This window comes from Pteropus alecto, unplaced genomic scaffold (assembly GCF_000325575.1).
Source record: "Pteropus alecto unplaced genomic scaffold, ASM32557v1 scaffold190, whole genome shotgun sequence".
Lineage (NCBI taxonomy): Eukaryota > Metazoa > Chordata > Mammalia > Chiroptera > Pteropodidae > Pteropus > Pteropus alecto.
Genome location: NW_006430462.1, coordinates 1,166,417 through 1,179,466, shown reverse-complemented (window position 1 = coordinate 1,179,466; position 13,050 = coordinate 1,166,417). Strand labels below are relative to the sequence as shown.

Below are 13,050 nucleotides of genomic sequence, written 5' to 3'. Positions count from 1 at the left end.
CTTAAACTCACAGCTAAATTGTGACAAAAGAGGGATTTGTGGCAAATGGCTCAGCAGGATTAGGAGGCAACTGCTGGGTGGATCTGTTGTACAGTTAAGACTCCAGAAAACAAAACAGTCATAGCTCAACTCCCCCTGGTGCTTATTGTGGGGGCAGGAGAGGAAACAGCCCAGGGCTGGGTGTTGGGCAACTCACACTGATACCTCCAGGGACCTCCACATCCTCAGGCTGTACATCTTTCAAAAACACAAAGCAATAGGAATGAGTTTTTGTTGTTGTTGTTCTGTGAGGGCATATGATGCTCTTTTTGTTGGAATCTCAAAGGTCAAAGATTTTTTAACAGAGGTGGGCACAGGTAAAATCCAATGATGAGAATATGCATGGCAGGTTTTAAGGCAGCCCAGGACGTGAGTAGCCTGACAATTGGGTCCCAGGGAGAGGAAGCTGGTGCGGGGGTGAAGTGGTGGGGGCGGGATGCAGAGAGACCAAAAGAGAAACAGAGAGAGAGAGAGAGAGAAAAAGGACAGAAAGAGAAACAGAAACAGAGGTAGAGAGGGAGACAATAAGAAAAGAGACAGAGAAACACCCAGAGAAAGGCAGAGAAAGAGACAGAGACAAAGAGAGACAGAAAGGTCAGAAAGAGAAAAGGAAGACTGAGAAAGAAAAAAAGAAAAGCAAAATAGAAATAAACACAAAGATAAAATGACCAGAAGAGAAAGGCAAAGGATGGTGCCTAGATTCATGCTTAGCACTCAGTAGGGACTAAAGTATTTGTTAACGAGAAAGAAAAGAGAGATCTGAGAAAATGGAAGGAAAACAGAGAGTCGGTGCACTTGAGGAGATAAGAGACAAAGAGCAGGGAGAAGGAGAGAAAAGCCGAGGGGAAGAGAGAAAGGAAGGAGAGATCCGGTTAAGCTGGGATAGCCTGGTGCCCCGCCCCTTCGCCATTTCTCTCTCGCCTGCATTTTTTCTCCTGGATGTCGAGGGCCAAGTTAGCAATGATTCCTCACCTGTGGAAGCCCAGAGCCCTAGGCTAGTATCCAGGCTCAGCTGGAAGTTTATGGATTTGGTTTATTCAGCTTTCCTCTCTCACCAGGTTCTGCCCCTAGGTAAACCCCTCTTCTACGTTCTCAATGCTTTTTCATAGGACATGACTTTGGGAAGACCCTGTGAGCTACCTACGGCCAGAACCGGGCACAGAATTTATGGGACAAAATGAAAATACGGGACCCCTTGTTCGAAAATTATTAAGAGTATTGGGACAGTGACAGCAGATCATTAATTTAAGTGTGGGGCTCTTCTGAGCACAGGGAAACTAATGCTCTCACTTAGATCTTGCAGACTGAGTGAGAGAGGCTGCTGTGAGAGAGGACCTCAGATCCCCTTAGACAACAAAAGGCACTGACTCTACCTGGGGATTCTCTGTTGATTCCATTCATTCATTCATTCATTCGACAAATACTTAAGGCTGTTAACCTTAAATGGCAACAAAAGCCTCCATTTCTCAAGCACTATCCATGTGCCTGGCATTCTGCTAAGCATTTTAAGGCATTATTTTATTTCATTCTCATTAATAACTAGATAGATTTGTTGTTATTATCAGCTCCATTTTACAGATGAAGAAACCGAGGCCACTGGCCAAAGTCCCAGGATTTTTAAGTGGTAGAGCCAGGCCTGCCTTCCTAGAGCCATTGCTCTTTACCGTCAGGCCATTCCCATCATTATTCCTTTTCTAAATGGGACAGGAGACAGATAGTGAGGCTCAGCAGTTGGGAAAGGAGCATTTGCTCCAGGGATCCTTCTAGTGAGAAGGGAGATCAGAGGGAGGGAAAGGAGGGTAGAATTAAAACGATAAGAGGGCTGTTCCACATAAACATAGGAGTTGCCGCACATGGGGGAGGGGGTATGGGCAGAAGTGGCAGGAAACAATAAATCATGTCCTCAACAGCATAGCTTGCCTGTGCCCTAAGGACATGGGAATAAGAAGAGTTCGAAATTCAGCGTTTGACGGGCAAGTAGAGCATCAGGTGCAAGGAATTACAGGTTTTTGTGTTTGGCTTGTTTTTTTGAACTAAGTTGCTAATACACCCTGTCAGGTTGCTCCGCAGTGAGTACCACCAGATGCCTGCGTGGAGTCCTCTAGAAGAGCAGCTTTTAGTGTGGGGTATAGATGTAGCTCGCCTGGTTGGGGCCTCTCCAGAAGCAGACCCTGAGTGAAGTTTCCACGAAAAGTGATTGGGAGGTGCTATCCTAAGTGCCAGAAAGGGAATGGAGAAGGAAAGCTCAGAAAGGAAGGATGCCAATAAAAAGTGTGTTATTGAGAGCTGTGGGCAACTGAGGTTCAATTCCACTGCGAACTCTGGGGACGGAGAACATATCTCAAGGGATATGGGAGCTGAGGTATTTACCCCCCAACTCCATCCCTCACTGGCTGAGGGCCGCTCTCTGGCACTTCCCAATGCCCTGTAAGCCACTGGCAGAGAATATTTAATCCTTACCTGTGACTCTTGAACCCTTAGGCGCACCAGAGTTATTGTTAGACATAGAATTGACTATACATTACAAACATATTACAAATTTTCAGGTGGATATAGATGTTTTGTATGGCTGAATTCTTAATAGCTGAGTGTGTGGTGGGGAAAGGCGATGGACACACACACGATGTATTTTCTCATTAACTGAAATACAAAGAATGTTCTATTAGTAATACCTCTTAGTTTCAAGGGACAGAAACCCAATTCAAACTGGCTTCATCCAAAAGAGAAGGCTTGATTCATATGATTGGAAAGGCAGGAAGAAGTCGGTCTGATTTTCAGGCCAGTTGGATCCAAGAGTCCCGAACAACGTCACCAGAAATCTGTTTCCATTTCTGGGCTTTGTTTCCCTCGCTTTTATTTTCATTTACATGTACGTTTGTTCTGTGTGGCAGCAACATGACTGCCAGCAAGTCACACCTCCGCAGAAAGAGTGAGCCAGTTGGCCCAGCGTGGGTCACGTGACCATCTCTGAGCCAATCCTGGAATGTCTGATTGGCCAGACTGTGGTCAGGTGCTCTAACGTCAGAAGGCGGAGTCCCGAGGGCCCACGTGCAGTGTGAGTCCGTATCTCCGTGGTTCCGCAAAAGAAAACCGGAGAGCCCTTACTGAGAAAAGAAAGCCTAGATTTCCATCACAACCAGCATGTGTAGTGCCTGACTTGAAAAAGGGAACTTTCCTTTTGGAAATGTTGAGCTATAGACCAAAATGTACCAGAATGTTCCGAAAAGAGGCATGTAATTCTTTGGCTATGATCAGAATTAAAGTATGGCCCTTTCATCATAATTTCATGAAATCTTTTTGATTATATAAACCTCTCAGAGGGTTTTTTAGTAAATAGTTGACAGTCTGGAAGGAAGGACTGTAGTGGGTAAGGGGTTATTGGGGAAGCAGAGTAAGGCTTTAAATATCTTTGTAAAGAGATCAAGGCAGAAGCTGACACGGCCCTTCAGGTGGGATCCTGGAGTACAGCAAGCAAAGAGGAATTTTAGACCCATTGGTGAAATCTGAGATAAATAAGCACAATAGCTCCCCACTGATTGTCCCTCGCATTCTTTTTAGCTTTTTGACAAAACAAACTCTGCTGCTGTAAACAACCTTGTACAAAATCCTTACCCCAGCTGCCTTGTATTTCTGTGGGGAAAAAAAGGAATAAATTATGATGCAGCACACTATGGACTAGAACTCAGCTTTAGAAAGAATGAGTTGGAGATTTGTGTAGCGACCTGGAGAGATGTTAAGGGGAGATATGTCATCTCTTCTCTCTTTCTCCCTATCTATCTGTATAGATATATCAAAGGTCTCTAGTGGGGGTGTAGAGGGGAAGTGGGAGCAAGATGTGTAATGATTTTTTTTTTTGAGGAAAAGGGAATGGTATGGAAAGATACCCACCAAGTAGTAAACATTAATGCTTGAGGAGTGTGGTACTAGATGGCTTGGGAAAAATCGTTAGCTTGCTTATTAGTCTACTGTGTTTGAATTGTTAGAATTGGTGTGCACTATTTTTATACATGTATATATTTACATGCGATGAAACAAAATATAAAGAGAGAAATGAATATATTCCATGAGTGAGAAACCTCAAAATACTGAACGCTATGCTTCCTGCTAACCCTGCCTTCTAAGAAGGTTAGGGATTAAGGAAGGACCTGCAGGTTTTGGGATAAGGAAGTGAAAAGGGATACATTGCTTGTATATAAGCATAAAATGCCCAGTTAAAATTGAATTTCAGATAAAGGATGAATAATTTTCAGCATGATTCAATTATTGCTCTTTCTCATTGGCCAAGCATGGGTCATGTGCCATGTCTGAATAATCATGGAACCTCTAATTGGCCAGACGGTACCCAGAGTCAGAATTTACTTATTCTAAAGGTCTATTTATTTATTTATTTATTTAACCTGATTTTCAAATTTGGGTGTACTTTCTAAATTTTGTAACCCTATGTGAAGGAAAATAAAATGTTGGAGTTGGGGTGGGGTAGTGAGTAGGGGGCCACAGCTCCATCACTAGAAGAGCACTAGAGTTTGGGGAGGGAGAGAGAGATTGGAGCAGGTCCCCAGGCATGTGATTCTTTTGGGGACAGAAATGTGTACAGAGGATTCAAAAGACACTTCTTTGGCTAATATGCCTTGTGATAGCTTCCCACTCAGTCCTCTTGAGACAACGTCAGTAAAAGTTAGATTCTCTTAAAATCTTTTTGGTCTTGGAGTGGTACTCCAGTTGAGGGTGACACTGTATGAGCCCTGGGTCTAAGGTGACCCCATTTTTTATTGATAACACACTCAGCCTAGCTCCCTTTCATGGGCAAGGATGAGTTAATATTGATGTTGCTTTCTCTTTCTCTAGCAAGAGAGAAGGGCACCCACTAATTCTTCAAATCAAATTCTGATGTACTGGAAACAACCCATTTCATCAGATGACTTTGCCCGAAGAAAATAACCATTTGGAGGAAGTGAAGTGTGACTGTTGAATAAACCATGCTGAGGATGCCATCTGGTGGTTTAAAAGGACCCAGCACACTCGTGACATTGACCATACCTTGGGCTTCTCTGTGATTGATGATTGTTCTTTCAACAAATGTTTAAGAGTGCCTGCTATGTGCCAGGCAATTATATTGCAAACAGTAATAATAATAGTACAGTTTTAGAATGGTAATTTCTTATCACCAGCTTAGTGCAAACAAAAGCATACTGGAAATGTAAGGAAATAAAAACTAGATCTTTAAAACTATTAAGCCATAAAATTCATGTTGAAACTACTTTTTCTATCCTATGTTATCCTTTTAGTGCAAAGGATTAGTAAATCATGGGCAGAGTCCTAACACGGAGAGTGAGAGAGTGAGAGAGAGCAATAGCAGGAGGGAGAGAAGGCAGGTGAGAAAAAACTTGGAATGGGAGGTTCGTGGGGGCATTAGATCTGAAAAGCACAAATTTTTAGAAAATGGCACTCAAATCTTATCTTTGTTTTTAGGTTCCACTTTGATGAATTATTTTCTCTTTATACTGTTGCAAAATATATAGAACTATCATTTATGTATTGTGATCTATGAAGCTGGTTTCATGAATTATTATACTTTATGCTTGTGTCAGGCAGGCTGATGCCAGCACCATCAGAGACCCAGGATTTCTTCCCATCCCACCATTCTTAGTGTATTGCTTTTGTCCTCATGCTGGACACCTGCATTGCAAGGTGGCCATTGGCCACTGAAATCATATAACTGGGTTCAAGGTAGGAGGAAAGGGGGCTGTAGGAGTTGTATCCCCTTTTATCAGGAAAACACTTTCTTAGTGCAACCTCTAGCCCCCTCACACATACCAAGCCAACTTCTGCTCATTGAAGTTGACCTCCACAGTGATGTAGGAAGGTATTTTCCCCCAATGTGGGCTCTTCATCCCAACAAGCTGCTAATCATTGATCGAGTCAAAATTTAAAATCAGAGTTTCAGCTCTTAGCCACCACTGAACCCAGCCAAACGCCTCCTATAACAAATGCCGAATAAGGCAGGGCACCCGAGGCTAAAGAGGCCTGCTTTGGTTCTGGGTGCCCTGGGAGGAGGCCTTCAGCCATTCCTACCCTGGACACTGACCAGGAGCCAGACCTCCTGGGTCCCATTCCGTTGTATACTAGCCATGTGAACTTGGACGAGTTACAGCCTCTCTGAGCCTCAGATGACATATCTGTAAAAGGAGAATAATAGTATTTTTACTCACAGGGGTAAAATAAAAAAACTAGGAAATTTAAAACTATTCTAAAATAAAAGTGTATTTAAAATATTTAAAAAAAGAACTATCAAGGAACCAAAAAGTGCCAGTTGTTACTACTACTACTACTACTACTACTACTACTACTACTACTATTATTTTATTATTATTACTATTTATCCTGGCAAAGATCTCTTCAGTCATTTCTCTATGGTGCTCTCTCTCCCAGTCCAGGGCTGTCCATCAGGCCCAGTTTGCCTGAAGCACATCTACCATTGAGGGTGGGTCCTGGTCCCAAGGGAAGGTATGTCTCTCTACTATTGCTCTAACTTTGTAGGGCGGCCTGGGAAATAGAATCTTGGTTTCCGAAGGCATCTTGGGTGCACTGACCTTTCATCTTCTTTCTTCACCCTGTGTATCCTTCCTCAGAATCTCCATTCCAGAATTGATTGAATGACAGCTGGCCCATGAATGATTCAGCTGGGCAGTGGTCCTGCCAGCTGCCCCAGGCCCACCTATGAAACTTCTCTCCAGGAGCCCTTTCAGAAACCCACCCATTTATTTTTAAATGGAAGATGACCGGACACCTAAGGGTGATGCTGCCACCCTAGTGGACCTCTAGGGCAAGTGTCAAACTAAATAGTATTATTCTTGAGCCTTAAGATCTAGTGGAATTTGCCTTGCTAGGTTTTGGCCTTCCTTAGGATCCATTGCCCTTTCTTCCTTCTGATTTCCTCTTTATAGAATGGGAATGTGTATCCCATGCCTGTCCCATCATTATATTTTGGAAAGACATCATGTGTCTGGTTTTGTAGGTTCACAGCTAGAGAGGAATTTGCCCTAAGATGAATATACCCTTCAGTCTAACCCATATCTAATTTCCATGAGACTTTGAACTTTAGAGTTGATGCTGGAATGAGTTAAAACTTTTTGGATTGTTGGGAAGAATGAATATGTTTTGCATGTGAGAAGGATATGAGTTGGGGGATCCAGGAGTGGAAGGCTATGAAGTGAATCGTGTCCACCCAATTCATATGTTGAATCCCTAAACTCCAGTGTGACTATTTGAATATAAGGCCTTTAGGAGGTAATTAAGGTTAAATGACGTCAAAGAGTGGGGCACTAATCTGAGAGGAGTATGTGTGTATGTGTGTAGGAGATAGAGAGAAAGAGAGAGAAAGAGAGAGAGAGAAAGAGAGAGAGAGAGAGAGAGAGAGAGAGAGAGAGAGAGAGAGATTGAGATTTGCCATGTGTGGACATAGTGAAAAGGCCATCTGTAAGCTATGAAGAGCTCTCATCAGGAACGGAATCAACAGGCACTCTGGTCTCAGACTTCTCAGCCTCCAAAACTGAGAAATAAATGTTTGTTGTTTAAGCCGCTCCATCTATGACATTTTGTTATGGCTGCCCAAGCTGACTAGGACAAGGAGGAAGACGGTACATCTGATGATGGCAGAGTCCTGTCTTGTCCCAAACATTTCCCAATGGTTGTTGAGTTGGTATTCCTGTCTTGGCATTCAAAATGTCAGTAGGTTTTTCCACATCCAGATCTCCAGAAACTGGAGATACTCCTTTTGGTGCTATTGTGGAGTGGTCGTAACAAAAATCCCATAGATTTGACTCTTTTTCATTTGTTTTATTAGCATCAATATATACAAAGTGGAAAATGACTTAATTTCATTATTCTAGCTTAGAAAGTTGGTTTTGCTTTTGATTCTGTTTTGGGATAAAATGATAATGAAATCTTCCCAGGAGAAAGCCTACCTTTGGGGGTGCCAAACAACTCAATAATATCTGACTGCTCATGACCCATCGTGACCACTCAAGGGCATAGAAAAGTCATACTCTTTGGATTTCCGCCAAAGAAAAGTCATTTTTGCCCAAGGCCTATGCTCAGTCTAAGCCTACCCATATATTTGCCAAGTCACTTCCATTTATACAACCATCCTGATTATGTAGCCACTTTGTTTCCTGCGGGGTTGTTTGGCAGTTTCCAAAGCTATCAGCCTGAGGTTCAGTAGGCTCTCCAAGGAGCTGACTTTAAAGCATGTCTATGGAACTAATTTAAGAATGGCCATCAAGGAACGACCAGAATACTTAGGTTGGCTAAATAATTCTATTCCCCCTCCTTTTTTAAAAAAAAAGCAAAAGGATGTGAGCTCCAAGCTGAAGAGGGTTCAGTGTGTGCATTTTAAAAGCACAGGGTGGTAGCTGACAGATCCAGCTTATATGAATTAGCATGTAATACACACCATCACATGCATTCTTTGAAGCTCAAAATCTCTGTAAACGTATTTCCCCACTGTTTTAAAAACAAAGAGTGGCTTGTAGGAAGGTTCAGTCCATTCTCGAGTTTCTCAAGATTGTATCCTGTTCAAAAATATTTAATCCCAATGGGTTTTAATATTGATCTTATAAAAACAGACATGTATGAACTGAAATGAGATGCCTGGTACATTTTTGGCACTGTTATTATTATTCCTTTACCTTTACATGTTACAAATACACATTCAGATATTTTAAAAAAGAAAAATAGACACCAACCTGTCTTTTCAATCACACTGTACATTGTCAAGCTCGCACGATCCATCTTTAGGCTAAAACAAACTTTTAAAATATAGTTACAGGTGCTGTACTAGTAAGACAGAACTAAGACATCGGTATCCCAGAAAAAAAAAAAATCAACACTTTTTCTATCCTTCCAATAACCAATAAGAATTCCTAGGCCAAGGCCTAGCCAGTTTTAGGGGACAGGGTTAGAGAAAAGATTTTACATTTTGTCAGTCTTTACGGAAGGCAAATGTTTAGTTTTCACAGAACCGTAGTAGTTCTAAAATTAAGTATCATTAATAGAGTTCTTTTTTTCCGGATGTCCCAGGGTTAGGGTTAGAATAAGCATCAAACAGAAATAAAAGCAAAACTGGATTCTGCCTTTTAAAAAAAGGTTAGGTTATTTGCATTGTTGGTTTTTCTCCAAACATGACATTGCTCCCTAATGGTCTGGAACGTTTTTCCTCTGGTTCTTTCAGAAAATGGGGTGGGCTCTGAGTGGCTGGAAAGCGACTTTTGATGATCTCTTGCTGTGTGTCACGTATGCATGCCTCAAGGAGTGTAGGTACAGGATCCCTCTCTGGCGGAAGGAAATTATTCTATCCTTAGACCCCAAGACTGAATGAAGTCCAAGCTTCTGGGAAGTGAGTGTGTGTGTGTGTGTGTGTGTGTGTGTGTGTGTGTGTGTACAAAGCCAACTGCCTTATGTTGTTTCAGAAGCTTCCTAAACAAGGTACCAAAATATGGACTTTCAGCCATTCTCTCAATGGTATGGCAGCCAGAAAGGTCTTTTCTTGTTTGAAAACCAGCTGATTTAAAACAATTCTAGGGACTGTAGGAGGGTGCCAAAGAGGACTTCAAAAGCACTGAGCCTGTGTGCATCTCTGAACCAACAGCTGTCACTAGGGAGGTGACTGACAGTCTCAGGAAGGCGAATCTGCCTTGCGCAGACTATTCCTTCCATACATCTGCTCCCCACCCCGCCGCCCCTTCACCTTTTCTTATACCTGTATTTAGAGAAGAATCTTCCTTGTTAGTCACACTCTCACTAGTCCCACTGGGTTGGGATGAAAGGACCCTGATAAAATAAAGGGTGAAAAACAGGGCTCACCCAGATTTTAGGACATGGCACCTTCTCTGCAACACAAACCTCATAACCCGGTGAGAGAAGCAGCCGTGACGCTGTGGATCTATCTTCACAGCTTTGTGGGTAGCCTTGCTGAACAAGGTGATTGATTCTGGCACTTGTAGCCAAAATTAGCTGCTCCTTCAGCGTTGAAGGAGGGTCAACAAAAAGAACATTTTATTAACTTGATTCCCTCACCCAGTGTTCCCCCTCACCCAATTCTTCATCGGAACTCCAAAATTTCTCATCCTGTCTGAAAATTTTTCTTTGCCATTTATCAGCTTCCCAGAAAGAAAAACCTTTTCTTATTTTGCCAGCATCCAGTAAGATAAAAGAGAATGTTTATGTAACACCCTTGCTGCCTTCGGAAGGACCAGGGGAGGCTAGATGTGGCAAGACTCTTTGGAAGCTGGGAAAATTGGAAGAGCAAACCCAGGATTTGTTTGGGAGCAGACCTGTTTAAGTATTCATGCGAAATTCCAACCCTACCTAATCTGGGGACTTAGCTTTGTACTAAAAACACCATGGGCATGGATCCCAAAGATGCATGCAATTTGATGCAGCCATAGCATGGCACTACTGATGAGAGCGACCCAACCTGTTTTTGCTTTTTTTTTTTCCCTTCTGCTGCTGTGTTTGCCATTTGGTAGGCCTTCCACCTGCCTTCAGAACTGAGGCTGTAACATAATCTGACTGCAGCTGCAATACATCCAACCACACATATTTCAATTTTAAATATAATAAATACAGTGAAGAAAACAGCAAGTCTTCAATAAAGAATCTAAAGAAAAGACAGCCGACGCTCTGGGGTTTTTCAATCAAATGCCATATGGTCTCTGGATGAATTTCTTGAGGAGGTTGTAGTTGAATTCACATCTGTACGTTCCTTTCTCAACGGTAGCTCTTTTTAGATAGACACTTCATACTCTCTGGTTTCCTGCAAGCGAGAGAAGCACAGCTCTATTAAAGAGTGACCCATTAATGGTCGAGATCTTCACCCCTCCCTGTGTCCACGACATTGGCCATGTGACTTTGCAGTGCCTTCCTCTCTGACCCTGACTTGCTTTGGCCAATGGAGTATAAGGAAATGGGTCGCAAGAGGGGCTTGAAAAGTGCTTGTGTGTTTCTGCTTGCGTCTTGCCTTTCTGCTGTCACAATGAGCAGAGCATGCCTGACAGCCTTTAGTCCCAGCAAGAAGATGAAAGCCATGGGAAGCAGAGCTGAGTCCCATCTAGAGGATCCCAGATGTGTGAGTGAGCACAGCTGAACCAGGACTACCACCCAATTGAAACTGCCTGAAAACACTGCCCCCTGACTAGTGAGCAAATTAATGTGTTGCTTTGAGTGACTGAGTTTGGGGGTTGTTTGTTACTCAGCATGATTATAGCAGTAGGTAATTGATAAACTATACTGATAAGTATTAAAAAGGTCTAAAGTGCTGTTTTTCATCAGCTTGACTTTCTTTTAGGATTTGGAAACAAGCTAGAAAGAATGGAAAATAACATGACTTCTTACCAGTGTCATATCTAAAGTAACTACTATATACGGGTAGGAACCAGTCCAATTTCTCTGATATTCACAGAGTGTGTGTAATATACTCCAGGCCCCCGATCAGAGGAGCAGGGACATATAAGAAGTCATAGGCTTGGCCCTGGAAGAGGTTGCTGTCACATGCTTTAATGGAGGTCTGTAGTTTCTGCTGAGTCAACACAGATATGCTTCATCGTATATGAGAGTGTGGTAGGCAGACTCTAAGGTGGTCCCCGTGGTCTCTATCTCCTGGTATTCATGACCATGTGTGATGCCTTCCTCTTATATGTGGACAGAACCTGTGATTTACTTCTAACCAACAGAATACAGCACAAAGATTCTAGGATGTCACTTCTATGTTTTATATTACATAGGACTGTGAGTCCTATCTTGCAAGGAGACTTTCTCTCTTGTTGGCTCTGAAGAAGCAAGCTGCCATGATATGAGCTACTGTATGGAGAAGGCCATATGAAAAGGAACTGAGTGTGGCCTCTAGATGACAGCCTAAAAGAAACTCAGGCCTTCAATCAAACAACCTGCAAGGAACTGAATGCTGTTGACAACCATTAGAAGTGAATCCTTCCCCAGTCAGGCCTCAGATGAGACTGCAGCCCTGACTGACACCTTAACTGTAGCCCGTGATCCCTGAATCAGAGGTCCCAGCGAAGATGTGCCTGGACTCTTGATCTACAGAATCTATGACATAATAAATGTGTGTTGTTTTAGGCTCCTAAATTTGTAATAATATTATTACACATCAATGACTAACACAGGAGGTCAGAGGAAGGGGAATGGTGAGGGAAAGTTAGCAGGGACAAAGAATAAGTCAAGTCAATACCCTCCTCCCCATTGGAAAACGACTATACATCATTACACAGGGAATTTGAAGGGTTGTGGCTTTGCAAAGTCATGACCAACCTTCTGGTTCCTCACATATACCTCTTGGCCTTTGCATACGTAGTCCCTTCTCCCTGGCATCTTCTTCAACCAACATCTCAGTTTTACTCACCTTACTCGTCTCAGCTTTACATCACTTTTCAAAGATGCCTTCCCCCTCCCCTTACAAGTGTCCCCCATCATATATTCTTATAGCACCCTGTCTGATTTCTTTCATGGTCCTTAAAATTTAGGATTTATTGCAATCAAGATATTCATCGGCATATTTGATCATTTGAGGTTGATGGGGAGGCAGACTAGTATAATGATTAATGCCATCAGATAAGAGTTTGCATCCAGGCTGTGCCTTCTGGCTATGTGCAACCTTGGCCAAATCATTTTTTCCTTTCTCTGAACCTCAATGTCTTTATGGGTCAATCAGAGAGAGCCGAAGAATCTATCACAAAGGGTTCAGAGATGCAAGGATTCAAGGAGATCATACATTGAAGGAGCCTGGCCCATGGTACAATTATTATTCTTGTTATTGATATCTATCTCCTTTTCAAGACTGTAAGCTTATTAATGGTGGGACCATGTCTATTTGGTTCATGACTGTGTCCCTAGTACCCAACACAAAGCCTGCCACTCGTATGTGTGGGCATGTTGCACACTGCTGACCCATAAGGAGTAGAGCTCACTAAGGTGTGTGGAAATGCTGCCCATTGTCAC

General features: G+C 42.6%; 1 protein-coding gene across 1 annotated transcript in view; it reads right to left on the bottom strand.

Annotated features, from left to right (window-relative positions):
- Positions 1–11,491: 11,491 nt before the first annotated feature.
- SEZ6L (seizure related 6 homolog like) overlaps positions 11,492–13,050 on the bottom strand; it is a 64,291-nt gene continuing 62,732 nt past the window's right edge. Inside the window, exon 16 of the mRNA XM_015590554.1 lies at positions 11,492–11,611. Within this exon, the coding sequence (XP_015446040.1) occupies positions 11,492–11,611 (120 nt within the window). The remainder of the gene's footprint in view (positions 11,612–13,050) is intronic.